General features: G+C 41.2%; 1 protein-coding gene across 1 annotated transcript in view; it reads right to left on the bottom strand.

Annotated features, from left to right (window-relative positions):
- PTPN14 (protein tyrosine phosphatase non-receptor type 14) overlaps window positions 1-20,586 on the bottom strand; it is a 171,700-nt gene that overhangs the window by 95,238 nt on the left and 55,876 nt on the right. The window contains exon 2 of the mRNA XM_007451289.1: window positions 8,932-9,259. Within this exon, the coding sequence (XP_007451351.1) occupies window positions 8,932-9,105 (174 nt within the window). The 5' untranslated portion in view covers window positions 9,106-9,259. The remainder of the gene's footprint in view (window positions 1-8,931; window positions 9,260-20,586) is intronic.

Below are 20,586 nucleotides of genomic sequence, written 5' to 3'. Positions count from 1 at the left end.
GAAAGATATTTTTTGAGGGTCTTGTTTTTCTAGTTTTATGACAATGACACAGCTTTAATGCTAACTATTTATAAGGGTTACAGACACAGTCTTGGCAATTACTAGGGATTAAATCCACGATCTTATCTCAAGCATTTTGAAGAGTTAATCAACCAGAAGCAAAAGTTTAAAATACTTTCCATTAGGTTGTAATAGGGTCCCTGTAGTAGCCGGTATATTTCAGTTGTAAATTAAGAAACAAAGAGGTTGAGACACCTTCACATAAAATATATTACATACAAGCATTCAAACTTTCACGGAGGCATGGAAAATGCTTCAAAAGATGGCTAGACACAGACTCTGAAAACAGCACTTCACACAATTACATTCCAAATGCTTTGGAAAATAAACCACCATACATCAGTTGGATAACTGCAAAAAAAACAACTTGCGTGCAATCAACCTCTACTCTGGATAGTCTGGGATTTCTATAACTGGCACATCTATAATTAACAACTGCACCATCTTCATTTTCCTAGTCAATCTTTGCATAAAAGTACAGGAAAAGAAACTGCAGAGTAACACAGACCCAAGAGGCAAATCTCATAGCCAAGAAAATTCACTCTTCTGAGGCTGCACGACTGACTCGGAATATACAAAAAGATGAAGACCAGGGGATTACTTCACCTACAATCTCTGTATCTAGAAAATAGACACTGGCACCAATTTACCTTACAGAATTGACATTAAGCTAGTAAGATTTCACATCATAATCTTTACAAAGACAAAAAGCAATGGAGAATTCAGAAATTTCCCCAGCAGAGTACTCTTCAATCAGTTCTTAATTATGGTTGATTATTTTAGTCCTCTGCAAATACAAACATATATAGATATGCTTAAGCTAGCTACAAAATACAGCAAATTCCACTATTATCTGACAAGGCCAGGGAATGAAGTGTTCGAGTAGTCCCATTATCACAGATAAATTTCCAATTCCCAAAAGATTAACATAAAATCAAGCCATAGAAATGTCCTTAATGTAGGTTAGCTTTACTTTGATGAAAGGAAATGCATGTTAAGATTCTGTACCTTTGTAAGCTCTAGCCATTATGAAAAGAGCAAAATGTGAGACATTTCTACCATAGCTGATAGCTCTGGATAAATCAGCTTTCAGTAAAGATAAAAATATAAATTTGCAAAAGAAAAGGGAAATGGTTATGGATTTTTTTTAGGCTCCTTTAAAAACCAAGGCTCTTAGTTTAGCCTTAGAAGAGGCCCAAGAGTTATCAAATTTATTCTTCCCTAAAGTGCTGGATTTCCTAATAAAACAACAGCTCTCTACCTTGAATAGAATATAGCCATGAAGAGTATTCTCACGTACCTGTGTTAAATTATTTATCCCTCCTCCATTTATTATTTTTTAATTAAAAGTAGAGTCACGATTATCCCTAAAGGAAATAATTCTAGCATATTTTTACGTTTTATTAGAATTCTTTATATTCCTTATTACTATTAACATGGCCTCCTTGCTTTTCTTAGAACAGCAGTGTTTAGTAGAAATATAATGTGAGCCAGATTTTTTTTAAAATGTGACCTGAATTTTTAAAAATTATTATGCTAACACTACTTTGTTTTATTTATTTATTTACTTACTTACTTACTTACTTATTTATTATTTTGACTGTGCCGGGTCTTTGTTGTGGCACGTGGCATCTTCACTGCAGCATGCATGCAGACTTCTTAGTTGCAGCCTGCAGACTCAGTTGCAGCAACGTAGGCTTCTTAGTTGCAGCCTGCAGACTCTTAGTTGCGGCATGCAAACTCTTAGTTGTGACATACAAACAGGATCTATTCCCTGACCCCGGACTAAACCTGGGCCCCCTGCATTGGGAACACGGAGTCTTACCCACTGGACCACCAGGGAAGTCCCTGAGTCACATATGTAATTTAAAATTTTCTAGTAGCTACATTTAAAAAGTACAAAGAAGTAAAATTAATTTTAATAATTTTTATTTAAAGAAGTAAAATTAACTTTAATAAATTTTACTTAAAATGGTATAGGGACTTCCCTGGTGGCACAGTGGTTAAGAATCCACCTGCCAATGCAGGGGATACGGGTTTCAGCCCTGGTCTGGGAAGATCCCACATGCCACTGAGCAGCTAAGCCCATGCGCCACAACTACTGAGCCTGCACCCTAGAGCTCACGAGCCATAACTACTGAGCCCACATGCCACAACTACTGAAGCCCTCATGCCTAGAGCCCGTGCAATGAGAGCCTGTGTACCGCAACGAAGAATAGCTCCCGCTCGCCGCAACTAGAGAAAGCCCGTGTGCAGCAACGAAGGCCCAATGCAGCCAAAAATAAATAAATTAAAAAAGAAAAGAAAATGGTATATTCAAAATATTATACTTTCAACATGTAACTATTATAAAAATGACTAATGAGATATATTAACTTTTTTTCATACTAGGTCTTCAAAATCCGCTGTGTATGCTATACTTACTGCACATCTCAGTTCAAACTAGCCACACTTCAAGTGCTCAATAGCCACATGTAGCCAATGGCTATCCTACTGGGCAGCACAATCTGAAATTAATAACTGTTCAAGGAACTGAAAGATTTTGGCTCAGTGGAAGATCATAGCTTCTAATGATCAAAGCCATCTAAAAATGGAATGAGCAGACTTACAAAAGGGTGACAGCCCAGACTCTGGAGGGACTGTAGGGGGTCTAGACAGTCTGAGTGGTGTCTTTTTTTTTTTTTAACTTTCTATTTTATATTGGAGTATAGTTGATTAACAATGTTGTGTTGGTTTCCGGTGTACAGCAAAGTGATTCAGGTATACACATACACATATCTATTTTTTTTCAAATTCTTTTCCCATTCAGGTTGTTACATATTATTGAGCTGTGCTATACAGTAGGTCCTTGTTGGTTACCCATTTTAAATATAGCAGTGTGTATATGTCAATCCCAAACTCCCTAACTATCCCTTCCCCCCGACCCTTCCCCCCACTCCATAACCATAAGTTCTGTTCTCTAAGTCTGTGAGTTTGTTTCTGTTTTGTAAACAAGTTCATTTGTATCATTTCTTTTCTTTGTTTTTTTTTTTTTTTTTAACTTTTGGCTGTGTTGGGGTCTTTGTTCCTGCGAGCACCGGCTTTCTCTAGTTGCAGCAAGTGGAGGCCACTCTTCGTTGCAGTGTGCAGGCTTCTCATTGCGGTGGCTTCTCTTGTTGTGGAGCACAGGCTCTAGGCGTGTGGGCTTCAGAAGTTGTGGCTCATGGGCTCTAGAGCGCAGGCTCAGTAGTTGTGGCGCACGGGCTTAGTTGCTCCGTGGCATGTGGGATCTTCCCGGAGCAGGGCTCAAATCCGTGTCCCCTGCATTGGCAGGGAGATTCTTAACCACTGCACCACCAGAGAAGTTCCTGTATCATTTCTTTTTAGAGCCCACATATAACATACTATATTTCTCTTTCTCTGTCTGACCTGAGTAGTGTTTTGCAGAGAAGACTGCCATATTAAGTGCTTCCTATGTGCCCAGCACTGAGATACAGTGGCAACTTTGCAAAAACTAACTCATTTAATTCTCCCAACAACTTATGGAGGCTGCTACTATTACCATCTTCATTCACAGATGAGAAAACAGAGGCACAAGGTGGTTAAATAACTATTCAAGATCACACAGCAAATCAGTGGCAGAGCCAGGATTCAAACTCGGACAGTTTGGTCCGAACTCTCATTCCTAGCCACTAAACTCTGCTGTTTCTCCATGTATTTATTTTTCAAAGATAAGGATTAGTCATAAGGCAACATTGTTTTAGCTATTTCTGTCTTAATCTAGGGCAATGATTTTTCAAGCCATGTTGGGGCGTGTGTGGGAAGGGCACAAGGAGATGGGGCTCCAGATACCCTATCCACCCCCTCAGCAAACAGAGCAGCTCCATTTTACATACTGAAGTTCCACCTAAGATTTCATTTGGGGAAGAGGAAATCCATGATCCAAACATACTGTAACTATATTATCAAAATTCTAATTTTCTGAGCCTCCTGTAACTCCCTAGCCTCTTCCTTTAAATAGAGTTCCCAGCCAGAAACTCATACCTAATTTTTTTTCTGAAGGGGTTCACGTTATTTCCTCTTGCCAGGTTATTGTTATGTCCACCTAATTAGCATCTCTGTTCCTCCTGTCACCCAATCCTCATAGTTTTTCGGCTATTTGGTTCTTTTCTTAAAACTCAAGGTGATCATGTCATGCTTCACCTTGAAATCTTTTTATGGCTTTCCATCTCCAGGCAGTGTTTTATTACCCAAACGATTCGAAGAGTATTTACTAGAAGGCTAAATTAACTGTGAAACACTGAGCTCAACACATTTACTTTTTTAACTGCAGAACTTATGAGAGTGTTTCCCAAAGCATCTTACCACGGCCCCTTTTTCTGCCACTACACATCCCTGGGAATTAGAACGGTGGAGTCAGTCTACCTGAATTTGAGCCAGTCCAGTGACTACACTGTGGTCTCCCCATCCATAAAATGGGGACAGCAAGAGTAGCCACCTGACAGACTTGTTAGAAAAATTAAATGAGATGATCTATGAAAAGCGCTCTGCACAACACGTGGTACATTAAAATGTGGTGATTATTTTAATTATTTTTGTGACACATTTTAGAAACAATGTTCTACTGGATCTAGTTAAAACTCCTTAGCCAGGTACATCAAACCCTTCAAAAGCAGACTCCACCTACCTACCCACACTCCTATCCTCCCTCCATGACCCTTAAATGAGATGATCTATGAAAAGCGCTCTGCACAACACGTGGTACATTAAAATGTGGTGATTATTTTAATTATTTTTGTGACACATTTTAGAAACAATGTTCTACTGGATCTAGTTAAAACTCCTTAGCCAGGTACATCAAACCCTTCAAAAGCAGACTCCACCTACCTACCCACACTCCTATCCTCCCCTCCATGACCCCTACAAACACACACACACACACACACACACACACACACACACACACAGAGATCTGTGCAAACTGCACTCTGCCCTTCCCTGAAAATTCCATGTTCTTTCCTGTTTCTGTACCTCGGCACAGGCTGTTCTCTTTGTTTTGTTTCTTGTTTTTCCTATTCTCCCAACTCCAGGGTTTCTGGGAGCAGGGACTCTGTCATATTCTGCTTCCCCAGGGGATGACTGTGTCTGCTAACTAAGCCAGGCCTGGGCACTCTGGATGCCATATGACAGCACAGCTGTGCATTCAAAACCAAATTTGACCCTGAAAACGTTTAGCATATCAGTTCAGGGATTTCTGAGCACGAGCCACCTGTTCCCTTTGCTTGGCCCTGCAATAAACCTTTCTTTGCTCCAAACTCGGACGTTTCGGTTTGTTTGGCCTCACTGTGCATCGAGCACATGAACCTGCATTCAGTAACAGGAGGATAAAGTCATGCAGGACATGGTCAAATACTAGCAGAGAGTCAACTGAGACCTCTGGTGACCCAAGGTGACTCAGGATGACATTTCATTTTGTTGGAAGAGGAATATGTGTTTAACACTGAAACATGTATACCTTTCAATTAATGTTTGCATATAATATTTGTTTAAGAAATCAGTTTATTACATTAAAAAAAGAGTTTACCATATGGACACATGTCATTATACGTTTGTCAAAATCCACAAAATGTACACCACCAAGAGTGAACCCTAACCTACACTATGGACTTTGAGCAAATGATGTGTTAATGTGGGTTCACTGACTGTACAGATGGACCACTCTGGTGCGGAGTGTCGACAGTGGGGGTGCCTGGTGGGGAGGGGACAGGAGGTATAAGGGACTCTCTGTGCTTTCCACTCAATTTTGCTATAAACCTAAAACTGCCTCAAAAAATACAATTTTTTTTTTTTTTTGGCCACACCGTGCATCTTATGGGATCTTAGTTCCCCAATCAGGGATGGAGCCTGTGTCCTGCAATGGAAGCATGGAGTCCTAAGCACTGGACTGCCAGGGAATTCCCTACAATCTATTTTTAAGTTATCTAATAAAACATAAATTGTAATTAACATAGATCAAAAATTAAATCAAAATTAATTTTCCTTTCCTAATATAAATCTACTGTCAAGTTTAGGGTACACCTAAACTACAGAACACTTCTAATGGCAGAGCCAAATATTCACCACACTCTACTTTCCAAAACTTCATAAAGACTAAACAATTCATTGTATCTTAGATGAATTTTTTCTTTCTTTTCTAAAGCACCATCAGCCCTATCTGAAAAATGACCCACATACAAAGTCAAGTGAGTGTGGCAGACCCTGTGTTCACAACCTCCCCTCTGCTCTTGGGTGGGGCATGCATTCCTCCTTGGGGTGTGTTTGGGCAAATGAAGAACAAAGTATTACATTGCTCTATCTCATCCTTCAATTCAAGAGGACTTTCTATAGGACTGTTTCACAAAAGGCCAATACCTTCAATGTGATCTGTCACAGAATGAAAGCATAAAACCAAAAAAGAAAGTGATTTGTTCTAATGTGGATGCACCTGTTTAGAGCATGTCAAAATAAAGCCAACATTAAACGCAAACCCCATCTTAGCATTAGAAGATCAATCACCCTGCAACACACACTTGACAGTAGAATCTGGACTTCACTGCTTTGTCCTTTGTGACGACCCAGTTGTGGGATAATCCAGGGTTGACCTTTGCCCTCTCACTGAGAGAAACAATACTCTGTTGAAACTTTATTATTATTATCATACACATCTCCAGACACCCGTCACTTTGCACCTTACACTCTGGCTTTACCTGGTGATTCACAGAGATGCCTTCTCCCCATGCCCAGAATGACCTGCCTTCTTTTCCACCTACTGAACTCCTGGGCATCCTTCAAGTCCCTGTTCAAAATGCGAGGGCTCTGTTCATATTTCACTGAGGCTTCCTCTCCCCTAGCTAGGGCTGCGGTGTTCAGTGGAGCAGGCCGTGCACTGCACAACTCTAAGGAGAGCCACTGCCTTTCAGGCCAGCACCTGCATTGCATTTAGTGTGGATCACATTCAGTCTTAGCTGGTTTTTACATGCTGGATTCCTCTATTAGTCTGTGCATATCTTGAAGGAAAAATTACAACTTATTTATCTTAGTTTCACCAAGTCCCAAAACAGTGTCTGGAACATTGCAGTTGTTCAGTATTTTCTTTAATGAAAAAATGTTTTTCAAAACTCTCAAATTGGAACAATTATACATTATTAGACACAGCCCTATGCATTTGCCATACTATATCTCTTCTAATATTTACAACAGCCCTGTAAGGTAAGTGAGGTGAGTATCACTATTCCCATTTTATTGCTGAGAAAACTGATTTCCAGAGAAGTTCAATAACTTTTCCAAGGTTACCTAGTAAGTGACAGAACCATAACTTGACTCAAGTTTAAGACTCCAAAGCCTGCACTTATAACTACTTAACCACATACTATACTGAATCTAATGCATGCAAAGAATATTTAGTTGTTCTCATTTAAGTTACTGGGAATATTCAAAAGTAAAACCACTGCATATATTTTCAAATGATCTATAATGAAAATTTTTATGAGAATTTAGACCAGCCTCTTGGCCAACTGACGACAGCATTAAGGTTTTTCCTTTATGCCAATACACACGCATATGTTTAAATATGTGCACCCTAATGTGCTACCAAGAAGCAAAAAAGAGCCAACTATCAACCAAGGTCAGAACATTTCACATGTGTATTGTGCCAGCTACCAAGCTACATGTACCTGTTGGGCAGGACAGTCTCCTCCGCAGGAAGATAAATGTCAAAGGAAGGCCTGAACACTGAAACCAAAGTATAAACACGAAAACCAGTAGGAAACAGAAGTGCTCCGGTGAAACAGTCCCCCAGAGGATAAGAGGCAGCCTGTGGAAGATGCCAAGCGGAGAGGAAGACCTTCCTTGACCCCCCAACTCCTTTGTGCAAATGGAAAGAGGGTGGATCCTGAGAGGTGAGCAAAGAGATCAAATAAGATCACTTTCAATAGGGACCACTCCCCTCTTCTGCATCAGCCTGAGAACTGGGCAATGGTGTCACAGGGCCCAGGACAATCACAGAGCTCTTCCTTGCCCTCGGGAAGGCTTGACTCTCAGGGCTCTGCCGTCATTTCAGCACTGGCAACCTTTCAACCACACCCCCTTACCTACCAGCCCATGTGCCACATGCGATATGCTCCCAAGACACAAATGCTTGAGGGGGTTTCTCTCAAAAGTCCCTTGTCCTAAATGTCTGTAGGACTGAAAAAAAAAAAAAGCAGGGCTTGCTGGTTACAAAGGGCACATTGCTCTAAGAATCTCTTCTAAAGAGAGATAACGTGACTATCTTAATGGTGAACCCTGGGTTTGCTTAAAGCCCAAAGAAAACAAGGTCATGAGGAATCTTATAAGGGACAAAACCCCCATTTTACAAGCTCCCACAAAAAAAGCCTCGCTGGTCATGCTCACTTTAAATGCTCTTTCTTTTTTTTTCCTCTTTTCCCTCTTTGAAGAGGAAAATATGGAAACAAACAAACAAACAAAAAGCAGCTGCATCCACCGCTTATGTGGTTTTCTCCTTGATATGCAGCCAGAGTGCCAAAACCCCAGCTACCCACTTGATTGTTTTAAAGAGAGTAAATGGCTTTGGGGAGGACAGTCTCATTACAACCTCTCCATGGGCTGAAAGCAAAGGGGAGCTGCCACCCCCAGCCCGTGCCCCGTGCAAACTCTAGGGGGTGTCCCTGCTTCTCACAACATCAGAGCAGGTCTCTGCATCCACTGAAAGGTGTTAAGATCTAGGCCATGCTAAGAATAACAGGACACTTCGAAACCAGGCTGAGGCTGAAAAGCCTTGCAGGTGCCAAGAGAAGGCGGCTGGTCCCTGGGGTTGAGCTCTGGCGCATCCACCCACCACGCTTGCACCCTTACCTCCCGCAGCTCCAGCCTCTGGGCCACCGCCTCCAGGCACTCCTGCCCCGTGCTCTCCACAGACAGCGTGCACTCGATAACGTTGCTGTCCAACAGGCGGATGCGGGTGACAAAGCAGTTCTTGCTCAGGACGTTGTAGCGCCGGGTCCGGCGGAGCTTCAGGCCGAAAGGCATGGCTCTATGGCCCTCGGATGCTGCCCTCCTGTCCTGACGCCCACGCCCCTGAGACGGCCTTAGCAGCTTTGTGACTGGGCGATGACACTAGCACCCGTGCTCCTCCAAGTGCGGAAAAAGGCGTCCATGCCCAGCGTGGCGCTCTGGAGGGTCGCTGCAAACAGAAAAGCAGCAAGTCATCACCTGGAAGGGAAGCTCCAGGCGGTACATATTCCACACACACAAGCACATGACCCCGATAGATGAATGTCCAGATTCAAGAGCCAGCATACTCTGTTGCTCCCAAGCGCCTTGGTCTAACCCGTGCACTTGACCTTACCTTACAAGGGTGATACGATAAGATCCACTTTATGGCTAAAGTAACTGATGCTCAGAGCGAGTAAAAGAACTCATCTAAGAATGCACGCGGCAAAGCCTGCATTCACACCAGTGTCTATGCGACTTCGATTCACATGCTTTTTTTTCATTGTACAAGCCTGTCTGTTCAAGAAAGCAGGAGTAGAATTTGAACTTTTTTTTTTAACTTCTAAATATATTATCTCATTTCAGCCTCATTAACAACCCTCTGGGTGTCGATTGTACGATCCCTATTCTAGAGATGAAAAAAGTGGGGTTCAATGATTTAAGCAATTCCCTGATCCTGAACTTAAAATCTTATCTTATTCCTCATTCTTTGCAACACTGCCTCTTTACTTCCATTAATATTATTTCCGTTTAATTTTTTTTTTTAAATTAAAAGGCCTCTCTCTGTTGCGGCCTCTCCCGCCGCGGAACACAGGCTCCGGACGCGCAGGCCCAGCAGCCATGGCTCACGGGCCCAGCCGCTCCGCGGCATGTGGGATCTTCCCGGACCAGGGCACGAACCCGTGTCCCCTGCATCGGCAGGCGGACTCAACCACTGTGCCACCAGGGAAGCCCTTACTTTAATATTTATACTTATTTTCTTATTTACTTTATCTTCTTATTTACTTTATTACTGGATGATAGAAAATGGAGTGAATATGCATTTAATTATTAACTAATTATAAATTAGTTATTAATGATTAACTACTCAGCAACTTTCTTTTTTCAAAAAAAAATTAATACATAAATTTTTTAATGCGCTTAAAATCACAACTCTATCCTTTTTTCACCAGATATTTAGACAGATGTAGGGAACCACCCTACAGTCATTTTGTCCCTTTACAGAATTCTTGATGCAAGATTACGGATAATTTAACTTACTAATAACAAGATTTACTGACACCCGGATGTCCCACCAAATGGCAGCGATGACATTACTGCCACGGACAACACGAGAACAAAATAACAACAGTAAAAGCGGCTTTACCATTCCGCCCTGTGCCAGCAATTCTCTCACTGGGAGGCTCTTTAAGCTCATCTTCCAAAGAAGCCAGAAATGCCCACACGGTCTCTCTGTTCAACTTTCCGTTCTCCATGAAGTGCAAAGGACTATCTCTTGCTCATATGATTGTTCTGTTAATTTGATTCCCTAAGTCAGGCAGCCTTTATGCCCTTTATCCACAGAATTACCTCTGAGCCCCCTGACACTTGGATAGACAAACAGAAATAATTACTTGTAGGAATTCTTGCATTAATAAGTAAAATGGCTTCAATATTTAGAAATCACTCCTTGTCAGTACCTCCCGGCCTCACAGAGGTTGTCAGGACACAACCCTACGACACAGTAAAACACACTCCTGAGACTCCCTCGGCCATTCTTTGATGCCTGCCCTCGGCACATTCCTTAGCGTGACAGGTACGTGTTTTATGATGGCTTAAAATACATATGCTAGAGACTTGGGCTTGGTAAAATAGATTAACATTTCTAAATCACTTTATGTTGGCAGAGTATCATGTTTACCTGCAAGGTAGGCCAACCTGATGATCTCCTGGTATCTGCAGAAAAAAATATGGAGGGACCCACCCAGAAAAGAAAAACAAAAGAGTATCAGAATTTAAATACAGAGTCCTTAAGAGTTTACTACTCCCACATTCCATCAACTTGCTAAAGATTCAACTCCTATATTAGCTAGAGAGCCTCAAAGAGAGAAAAATATTTGCTCTGTGGGCACAAGTCACATTTCTCATCCTGGGCCGGGTACTTTACATTTGGGTGTGTCTCGCCTTGAACACCTAGGAAGGAATGTGGCTGGCTTGGTACACTTTTATCCCAGGCACTACTAAACACAATCTCAGCTACATATTTGACAGGACACAATCCACAATGCAGTTAGTGAGATAAAAAGTAAACCGCACAACAATGTGTACAGATGATCAGTTTTTATAATAAATAAATAAGTGGGAAAAAAATATATAACTTCACCAAAATGATTGTTATCTCAGGGCTACATGGTGATGGTATCAAACGGAACTCTTATTTTATATTTCATATATAGTCATCCCTCTGTATCCGCAGGGGATTGGTTCCAGGATCCCAGCAGATACCAAAATTCGAGGACGCTCAAGTCTCTTATATAAAATGGCATAGTGTTTGCAAAGAACCTATCTCGTATACTTTAATTCACCTCTAGATTACTTATAATACCTAATACAATGTAAATGCTATGTAAATAGTTGGCCAGCTTGGCAAATTCAAGTTTTGCTTTTTGGAACTTTGTGGAATTTTGTTTTAAAAAATATTTTCAGTCCAAGGTTGGTTGAATCCGCAGATGCAGAACCTGTGGATACAAAGGGCCAACTGTATTTCTGAATTGTTCTAACATTTTACAATTGCCTTATTTTTGTAAATAAAGATTCTTTTAAAATATATTAGCTACAGAAAATGATATATATCAGGTGCAACATCTGACAATCTGGCAACATATCTCCTAGAAAATACCTATTTCAGGTTTAAAGAACTTCTAAAATCTTCAATTTGCAAGACACTTGCCAGGTAAAGTGTCAACAAAAAGGTTATAAGAAAACTGGTCTGGTCCCTCTAAAAGTCAGTGTCCGGAAACAAGAGCTGAACAGGAGGGATTGGAGGCAGGTTGGTCTAGAGTAAGAGAAATTCCGGAGTTATAAAAGCAAAATGCAATGTGTGAGCCTTAAGCAAACCCAGGTTGGAAAAAATAGTTATCAAACACATGAGACCATCAGGGAAATCTGAAATAGAGAGTAGAAATGAGATGATGCGAACATATCATGGTTAATTTTCTTCTGTTTTTAATAGTGGAATTGTGGTTACGTAGGAGAATGGCTTTAGGAGATGCCAGTGGATATATTTAGGGGTAAAAAGACACTCACGTGATGAGAGCAGGGAGAACTGCAATTGAGCTGAGCGGTTCTCTCTAAGAGCCAAAGTTTAATCTCAGAGAACAGAACATTCACAAACCTTGGTGTGAGAACTGGATTCACCCAGAGAGGCCTGGAGTGAGTGCCCAGTTACTAATCCTCAGTTTACTCATCTGGAAAGATAACCTCAGCCTCAGTCTACTCATCTGGAAAGATAACCCCTACCCCAAGTTTGTGAGGCGTTAATGAGAAAATGTTTCCGGGGTGCACTCAGTAAGTGTGGGCGTGTTCCCTTCCTATGCCCCTCACAGTGAGATGGCTTTGCTCAAAGGATAGCAGAGCAGGTGTGAAAAGGACTTGAGTACCTTGCCACCTACTGTGGACAAAGCCTTTTAAATAGAAAAAAGGCAAAACAAAGAATATTGAGTTTAACATGAAACAATGACAATTCCACAGGGAAACTTGACCAAGTGTAAAACGAACCATGGACTCTCCCAGAACTGCTACCTTGTCATTCCCCCAACTGACATCTGGAGCAGAAAGGAACTGGTCATTCGACGAAATGTCCCATTACGAGCCCATTCTCAGTGGGTGAGAAGACTGTAGCCTTCTCCTTAATCCCTTATTTCAGTCAATAACATGTGTATAGTGTCTGGTGTCAGCAACTGGCTTTTTGGGGTTGTTTTTTTTTTTGGTAGAAGACTGATTCTAAACTGCCTTTGGGGGACTTCCCTGGAGGTCCAGTGGTTAAGATTCCATGCTCCCAGTGCAGGGGGCCTGGGTTCAATCCCTGGTCAGGGAACTAAGAGCCCGCAAGCCGCAACTAAGACCCAGTGCAGCCAAATAAATACATTAATTAAAAATAAATAAATACATAAACTGCCTTCGGTCCTATAATCCACTAGGCTGTGTCTCTACAGCTGCTAGCGTATCCCAGTCTCTCTCACACTGAAGAATCGCCCATAGGTGTCTTTGTTCCCAAATAGAATCCTGAGGGGAAAGATCTGTGTCAGATTCTCTGTCAGATTCAGCTCTGTGGTCTCCTGTGACCCTAAAGTGGAGCTTGGTACATGGCAGAAAGCTAAATAAATATTTGTTGTTACAATGAAAGAAAGAATGAATCCTAAAAATAGTTGAGATTTCAAAACCAAGGTAGGACAGGGGCCTCCAGGTGACCCCAGTGAAACTTGAGGAATCTGAAGCCTCAGATAGGACTGACTTGGAGGCGCTTAAGAGAAGCTTAAAACTGTGGAGAAATGGGATGAGAAGTTATTCAGCTCACTGGTGCTTTTGGGGGAAAAATTTTTACCCAGATTTTGAAAAGAACATTCCCACCACCCAAGTTTCCCTTCTCCAGCCCTTAATGTGCCTTGTCCTGGGGGTGGTCTCGAAGACTAGAGAGATGCCATATTCCCTGGAAGTTCTGTGCGAAAACTACACAACTACCGACTGGATAGTATTCTAGTGCGCCCATGACTGCCGAAAGCAATTTGTTGGGATATTTGCTGGGTAAACACCACACTTAAAGGCCTTTAATGGAATAGGCAACAGTGAGAGAGAACCTACAGAAAGCTTCAAAGTCACTTATAAAACCCTCTCTTGACTAGCCCATCAGATTCCCCAAACCTCTAATATGTATATATCCATCTTTGACTATCAGCTGTGAATTTCCAGTACCTTGTACTCTTCTTTTTCCTAAACATATCAACAAAAACCCTGCAAGTTGAAAACACAAAGCAAAGACAGCTTTCTCATAATACAGAAAAAAGTGTTTGGCTGGTTTAATAAATCTTTAAATAAGCTGGGTTAAAAGTAGAGAGATCTTTCATAATGTCAACCAAATACAGCTTAATCTTCTTTATTGATTTACCTGTACAGTCTTGAGAAAAATGAAAGACAGAAATTAAAACCCAAATCTTCAAGATGGTCATCACACTTTCTCTTGCTTTCCCATGCTATATTACACATACTTGACTTTTTTTTTCTCCTAAATGTGAGTTCTGAAATCACTAGCAGAAGCTAACTGCTGTTCAGCTGCATTCTTTATTTACCAACAGCCTCTGGAATTTTTCCAGTATTCCATATTATTACAACTCCCAAGCACACCTCACAGAACTATGTAACCCTGGTCTGGGTGGGAGAAAGGAAAAATTGATGTAACTAGCCCATCCTGCGTATGAACCTGCATAAGGCACAGCTTAGTTTTGAAAAATACTATGTCATTTTCCTAAGGAGAGTTTTAAGAAAGGATAGGGCGAGAGGGGATGAAAATGTCTTCTCTGATTCCCCCTTTAAAGAACAGCAGACAGGAAGTTCATATTGTCCGGTGAAAAATCAGACTATTAGTTTCTACTATAACTTTGATATATACCCATATATCAAATTATTTTTAGCCAAGTAAAAGTTTTGTGCAAGGTCTAAAACACAAATCTCTAACTTTTAGTTGCTAAATTACTACAACAACAAAAACAGAATGGTCACCTTTTAAAATCCCTTCATTTCTCTCCTACTAACTCACTCTCAAACGTTCAACGGTTAGATGGAGAAAAATGTGTCCCAAAACACATTTTCCAACATTCCCAGGTACTAACCATGTGGTTGACCTTTCAAGCCTTTCTTAAGCTGCATTTTAGGTGAGAAGAAAGATTCCTGCTATAGAACCCCATCACAGGGATACCTCACCTACATGAAAGGTAGCTACACAGCAACATCTATGTAGAATATCACTGAAAATCAGGAAATGGAGCCAAAACAGCCTTTGAGCGTTCATATATCACAAAGCCCTTAAGTCCAACAACATACACTTTTGCTTGGGGAAACAAAAAACACCCTCATAGTTCATTCACTGTAACTTTACATACCTTGCTTCTTAGCCCTTAGCAGATTTTAGATAAGGAAAAGCACCTTGACAGGGCACAAAAGTGGCAATGAGAGAGGTGACAGGTAAACTGTAAAAGTAAGCCCTCCACAGCATGGAAAGCTGTACTGAAAACACCCTGTAGTAAATGGGAACGATTAAATAACATCCAGCAGACTCCGGTTAAGAGGGCAGAAAATGAATATATTTTTAAACAGTCCCATTCATGGCGGTTAAGAAGGCAGAAAATGAATATATTTTTAAACAGTCCCATTCATGGTGGTTAAGAATAACAAGAAAAAAAATGGTTCTTGAGCGGTAAAGCTTCCATTACCTGGAATCACTTTTTTCCCTAAGCAAGTGGTTCCCTATCTTTTATTCCTGCTCTAACACTCAGAAGCAAACCAGTTTCATGAACTGCCATTTTTAACTGGGGGAGAGGGAAGGGAGGGGGAGAGAGGAGGGGAATGGAGGGAGGGGAGAAGGCCTGCAGAAAGCAACTCTGGGAAAACACTGAGTTGAAAAAGCCCCCCAAGGTAAATGTTTCAAAAAATCATTTCCCCACCCCCTGCTTTCTGAGGTTTCTAGAGAGACATGATCTTCCCACAAGAAGGACCTTAAAATGTGAAATTTTCCATTTTTCACGTTACTGAAAGCTTTAAGGCATTGGAAGTACATCTTGAATATAAATAAAATAATACGTCGTCAGGATTTGCTTAGAAGGAACGGGGTGGGGGAACTGTGCGCGCAGTGGTGGAGGGGGTTTGGTTACAGATGAAGCAGGTGCTGGCCATGAGTTGACAGCTGTTGAGGGTGGCAGCCAGGTATGTCAGGGCTCATACCACTCTCTACAGTTTTGTGTGTGCTTGAAATTTTCCGTATTTAATAGCTGGCAGGTTTCTTTTGTTGTTTGGTTGGGGGTTTTCTGTTTGTTTTTTTAATAAAGAAGTATTTCTTAAATGGTACTTTGTAAAGTAACCTGGTATAACAGATAACAGTGCCCACTTTGCAGAGGTGTTTTACAGAAAAAAGGGGTCAGATTTTTCCCTCTACCCTAAACCCCTCTTGCCCTTCCAAAATAAAACTTGTATTTAACTAGATCAAATTGAGAGTAGGAGTTTTTAATTTCATTTTTAGAAGATGACAGGAAAAGTTTTGTAGGTAAAGTGACAAGTTGGATAGAATACAGAGAACAATCAATCAGACCTAAGAGAAGGGATTCTTCTCTGTCCAACTTGCATAATCACCTGTATCAAAATACCTGACTCAGGCTTACTCCTCAAAGGAGCTTTCTCTGTTTATTCATGCCAGGAATGCTTTGTCCTAAGAGACTCCACCCTTCTTTGGGAGACCGTTGATTCTGCAACTCTCAATTCCAGTTCTTTCTTCTGTCAGTGTCTACACCCATGGTGATGTGTGTCCTGGAATGTCAGAGCTAATCACAGCCCGGAACCAGAATAGGAGATTCCTGCATGTGTCAGAACCCCAGGAAGGCAACAAGGGGCACCTCCATATTTAAAGGAGATATACGATGCCAGGGTACCCTGCTGAGCTTTATCTCCAAAAGCCCTATGAGATGGCTGTTCCTAATACCCCATTTCACAGACTAGGGCATCGAGGCTGGAGAGGTTAAGAACTTGCCCAAGAACTTGCTAGGTACTAATGACACTATCTGACCCACCACGTTCTTATTCAATGAACCATTCTAATAATATCCGGAAAGTGGGTTGGAAACCATGACCTGGTGATATAAAAATAACAATGACAAAAGCCACCCACCACATTCTATAAGGAAGACTGCAACACGCCATCTGCAGTCTGCCTCTGCTCACCCACAGTGGACTTGACTCAGCTACGGTGGAGATGGATCCTGAGGCAGGTGACCCATTTTCAGCCCTAGGATGTCATATCCAGAGGGCACGGCAGAAGAATCAGGGTCTGTTCGGGTCACACCACCGCCACCCCCAATGCCTCTTACCTAGACGGCTTTCCTGCTACAGTCCTGGTCTGCGGTCTGTGCCGCCCAGTGTGGGTAATCCTAGCAGGTCACACACAACCTCTTCAAAAACCAATTTCAGAAACAATCGCAGGAGCAGCCGGAGAGGTTTTCCAGCCGGGTCAAAGGACTCACTTGTCAAAACAAAAGAAACTGGCTGAAGGTAAACCACCTTCAACTTGCTTCACCCTCCTCTGGGATTTGCACCCTGAGGGCAAAAAGCCCATGAAGAGAGGGGTTCTTCGTGAGAGGCTGCTGCAAGTGACATCCCTCGGCCAAGTTTCCACACCTCCCTTTCCTCCACTTCCTTCCTGCCCTGAGTTCCCTTGACTTCCCTCCCAAGTCCAGGGCTTTCGGGTGGGAGGACTCATCTGTGTCACTTCCTCTCCAAACATAAGCAGGGGCCAAAGCATCTCTGCCAATTCTCTCCCCCTGGGTCTGCGCATCCAGTGCCCGGCTTCCCTGGGTGCGTTGCCTTGTTCCTGGGTTTCTCCAGCCCCACCAGTGAGCCTCTCCCCGATGTGGAGTCATTTCCACGCACAAGCCATTTGTAAGCTCTATCACCATGGCTCAGCTGCCTCACTTTCTGCATTCATAACATGGGGATGATAAGAGTCCCCCTGCAACACACAGAGTTGTTGGAGGACTTAGAGGAGTTATTACTATATAGGGTGCTGGTCCAACGCCTGGCATGTGGTCGGCACTATGTATGTTTACTCTCACTGCCCTTATTATTGTTGTTATTTCACTAAATATTGCAGAAGCCCAAGGAAACCCAAAGTACCTGCTAGTTCCCAGAAGAGAAAAAAATCTGCTTTCCAACAAGCCAATAGTTACAGAATGTTTAAAGTTAAGGCAATTCATCATAAGGAGACAGACCATGAATGAAAAGCAACTGATTGGGAATCGTGACAGGGTGCCTAGTGGGTTTCAGACATGTGACCACTCCAGTGAGTCAAGAATACAACCAAGTGGGTTCTAAAGTGTTCTAATGCAATCACTTCTTCAGAGCCAAGATGCTGAATCCGAGGGGAGAAAGAATGAAAACAGGTATGAACTAGTGTCAGCTGTTAAAGAGTTGCATAATCCCAACTGATGTAACCAAATGTTAATTACTAATGGGAGAAAACAAAGCTTCTAAATTGATGGTCATGCGACACGTATGTCCCTTCATGTGAGAAGACTACGTACACACATGCACGGCAAACCCATCCTAACTGTCCTTTCTTCTCTTTGTCCCCTACCTGGTAGGTAGACACATACACACACCTTAAGTGGGTACTTGGTAAAACTTATGTTGTACTAAGTAGCTCTCAGTAACAGTACAAAGAAAAGGCATCTGTCTACCTCCAGCAGAGTAACTTCACTGTTGTAAAAACCATCTGTTCTCATCCTACGATTCCTGTTACCATCAGTGACCTCAAACCCGAAGATCTGCTCAGCTGCCTGCAGCTCGCAGAGCAAGTCTGAGCCTCAGGAGACAAGACGCTGTCCGTCTTGTCTCTCCCCCTGCATGGGGGACGTCTGTGCCCTGTGGGATGTGAGCCTGGTAAGGGCCAGGAGGGCAAATGTCAAGTGCTTCAGTTCTCAAGTGGGACGTTTAGCTCTTAAAAACTGAAAAACGTACACGGGTACACTTTCTAACAAATTCATATCTAATAAATGCAGCAAAGACTATACAGAGTAAACCTCATTCAAGAGGCCCCCCTTTGCTCTCTTGATTTATACTTATGTTTCAAAATGTTAAGGATTTCAAATTTCCCTAGAAATAAACACCATTTACTGAAATCTTTGTACATAAGCAAAAATAAAAAAAGAAAGAAAAGAAAAGAAAAAGAAATTCCTGGGAAAATAAATGCATATCTGTTTTTCAACTAGACTGTAAGAGGGCAAGAACCAACAATGTTTTACACAACTTTTGTAACCCCAAATCATTCTGCACTATAATTTACACATACTCTGACTCAGTAATGCCACTTTGGGGAAACTAATTGGAAATAAAAGCAATGAATCTTAAGGATTACATATAAGGATGCTGCAGTAAACATCATCTGTAGTAGAGGGTGGGAACTAAGAACAACCCAACCCAAATAAATTCTGCAATTGCCACATTATTTGGGGTATTATACAGTTATTAAAAAATTAATAACATCCGAACCTATGAACTCAGAGCAACAGCCATGAAAAATTCTGTAACTATTGGCTTGTTGGAAAAGTTGCAGAGTAATACGTAAGGGAAAAACAAAGCAAAGCCAGTCATCTTGCACATGTTTATGCATATATAAGCTTGGAGAAAGGTGTAGAACATTTCCATCCATCCTCAGAAGGATGAAAGGGGCAGCAGAACATCTACTTTGTCTTTACAGTCTTTGGAGTATTAATATCTTATTAGACCAAAAACAGGTATTTTAAACCACTTAACCTCTGCCTCTCCTAAATTCTATACGAAGTCAATTTGGAAGGAGTCCTCCTTCAGGAGTAGTATTATAGCAGCTATCATGTATCATTTCAGCTATAGTATTATCTGAGTGATTACTATGCGCCAAAATTGGGCTAAAGACTTTTGCAGGCCTCATATCATTTAATCCTCAAAATCCCTATTTACAGATAAGAAAACTGAGACTATATAACCTGTAGACTACGTAACCAGTCCCAAAGCCATCAGGGGGCAGAGACTCCCTCCAAGCCCAGTCCTTCATCATTAGATTATACTGTAAGATGCACATTTGCTATATATGTCCTCTTCATAAATATCGATATTTAGCACACTGTCTCATTAACAACATGGCTTTCAGCACCATATATAATCATCCCTTGACTAAAAGCAAAAGGAAAAGAAGAAAATTGCTTGGGATCAAGCATTCCTTCTCAAAATTAGAACTGATTAAAACCACTTAAATCTTGGAACTTGCATGAGTTTTCATTCTTTTGAATTATTAGAGTTCAAAATGTCATTCTTTTTCTACTTTAAAACTTCTAATAATCTTTAATACCTTCTGATTATAAATTCATTATAAGAAAATTGGAAATCATAGAAAACTAAAAGGAAAAAATAAAAGTCACCCATAATGTCACCATCCAGAAATCAATTTAAAACTTATGTATATTTTATCCCATTCTTTTAATTGAGTATATTTTAAATTTGTTTACATAGTTGGGATTGTACAACACGGAGATTTTTCTTTTGTCTGATTCCTACTTATTATTTTCCCATATTACTAAAAATTTTTCAAAAACAAGTTTAAACTGTTACATAATATTCTATGGGATAGATCAACATTTATGTAATCATCCTCCATTGCTGAAATGTTAGGTTGGTTCTGATTTTTTGCCATTGTTCTAAAAGATTTGCCTAGACTTCTGATCCTTTTTTTTTTTTTTTTTTTTTTTT

This window comes from Lipotes vexillifer, unplaced genomic scaffold (assembly GCF_000442215.2).
Source record: "Lipotes vexillifer unplaced genomic scaffold, Lipotes_vexillifer_v1.1 scaffold570, whole genome shotgun sequence".
NCBI classification, from domain to species: domain Eukaryota; kingdom Metazoa; phylum Chordata; class Mammalia; order Artiodactyla; family Lipotidae; genus Lipotes; species Lipotes vexillifer.
The sequence above is the reverse complement of the archived record's forward strand: the minus strand, read 5'-3'. Positions and strand labels throughout refer to the sequence as shown.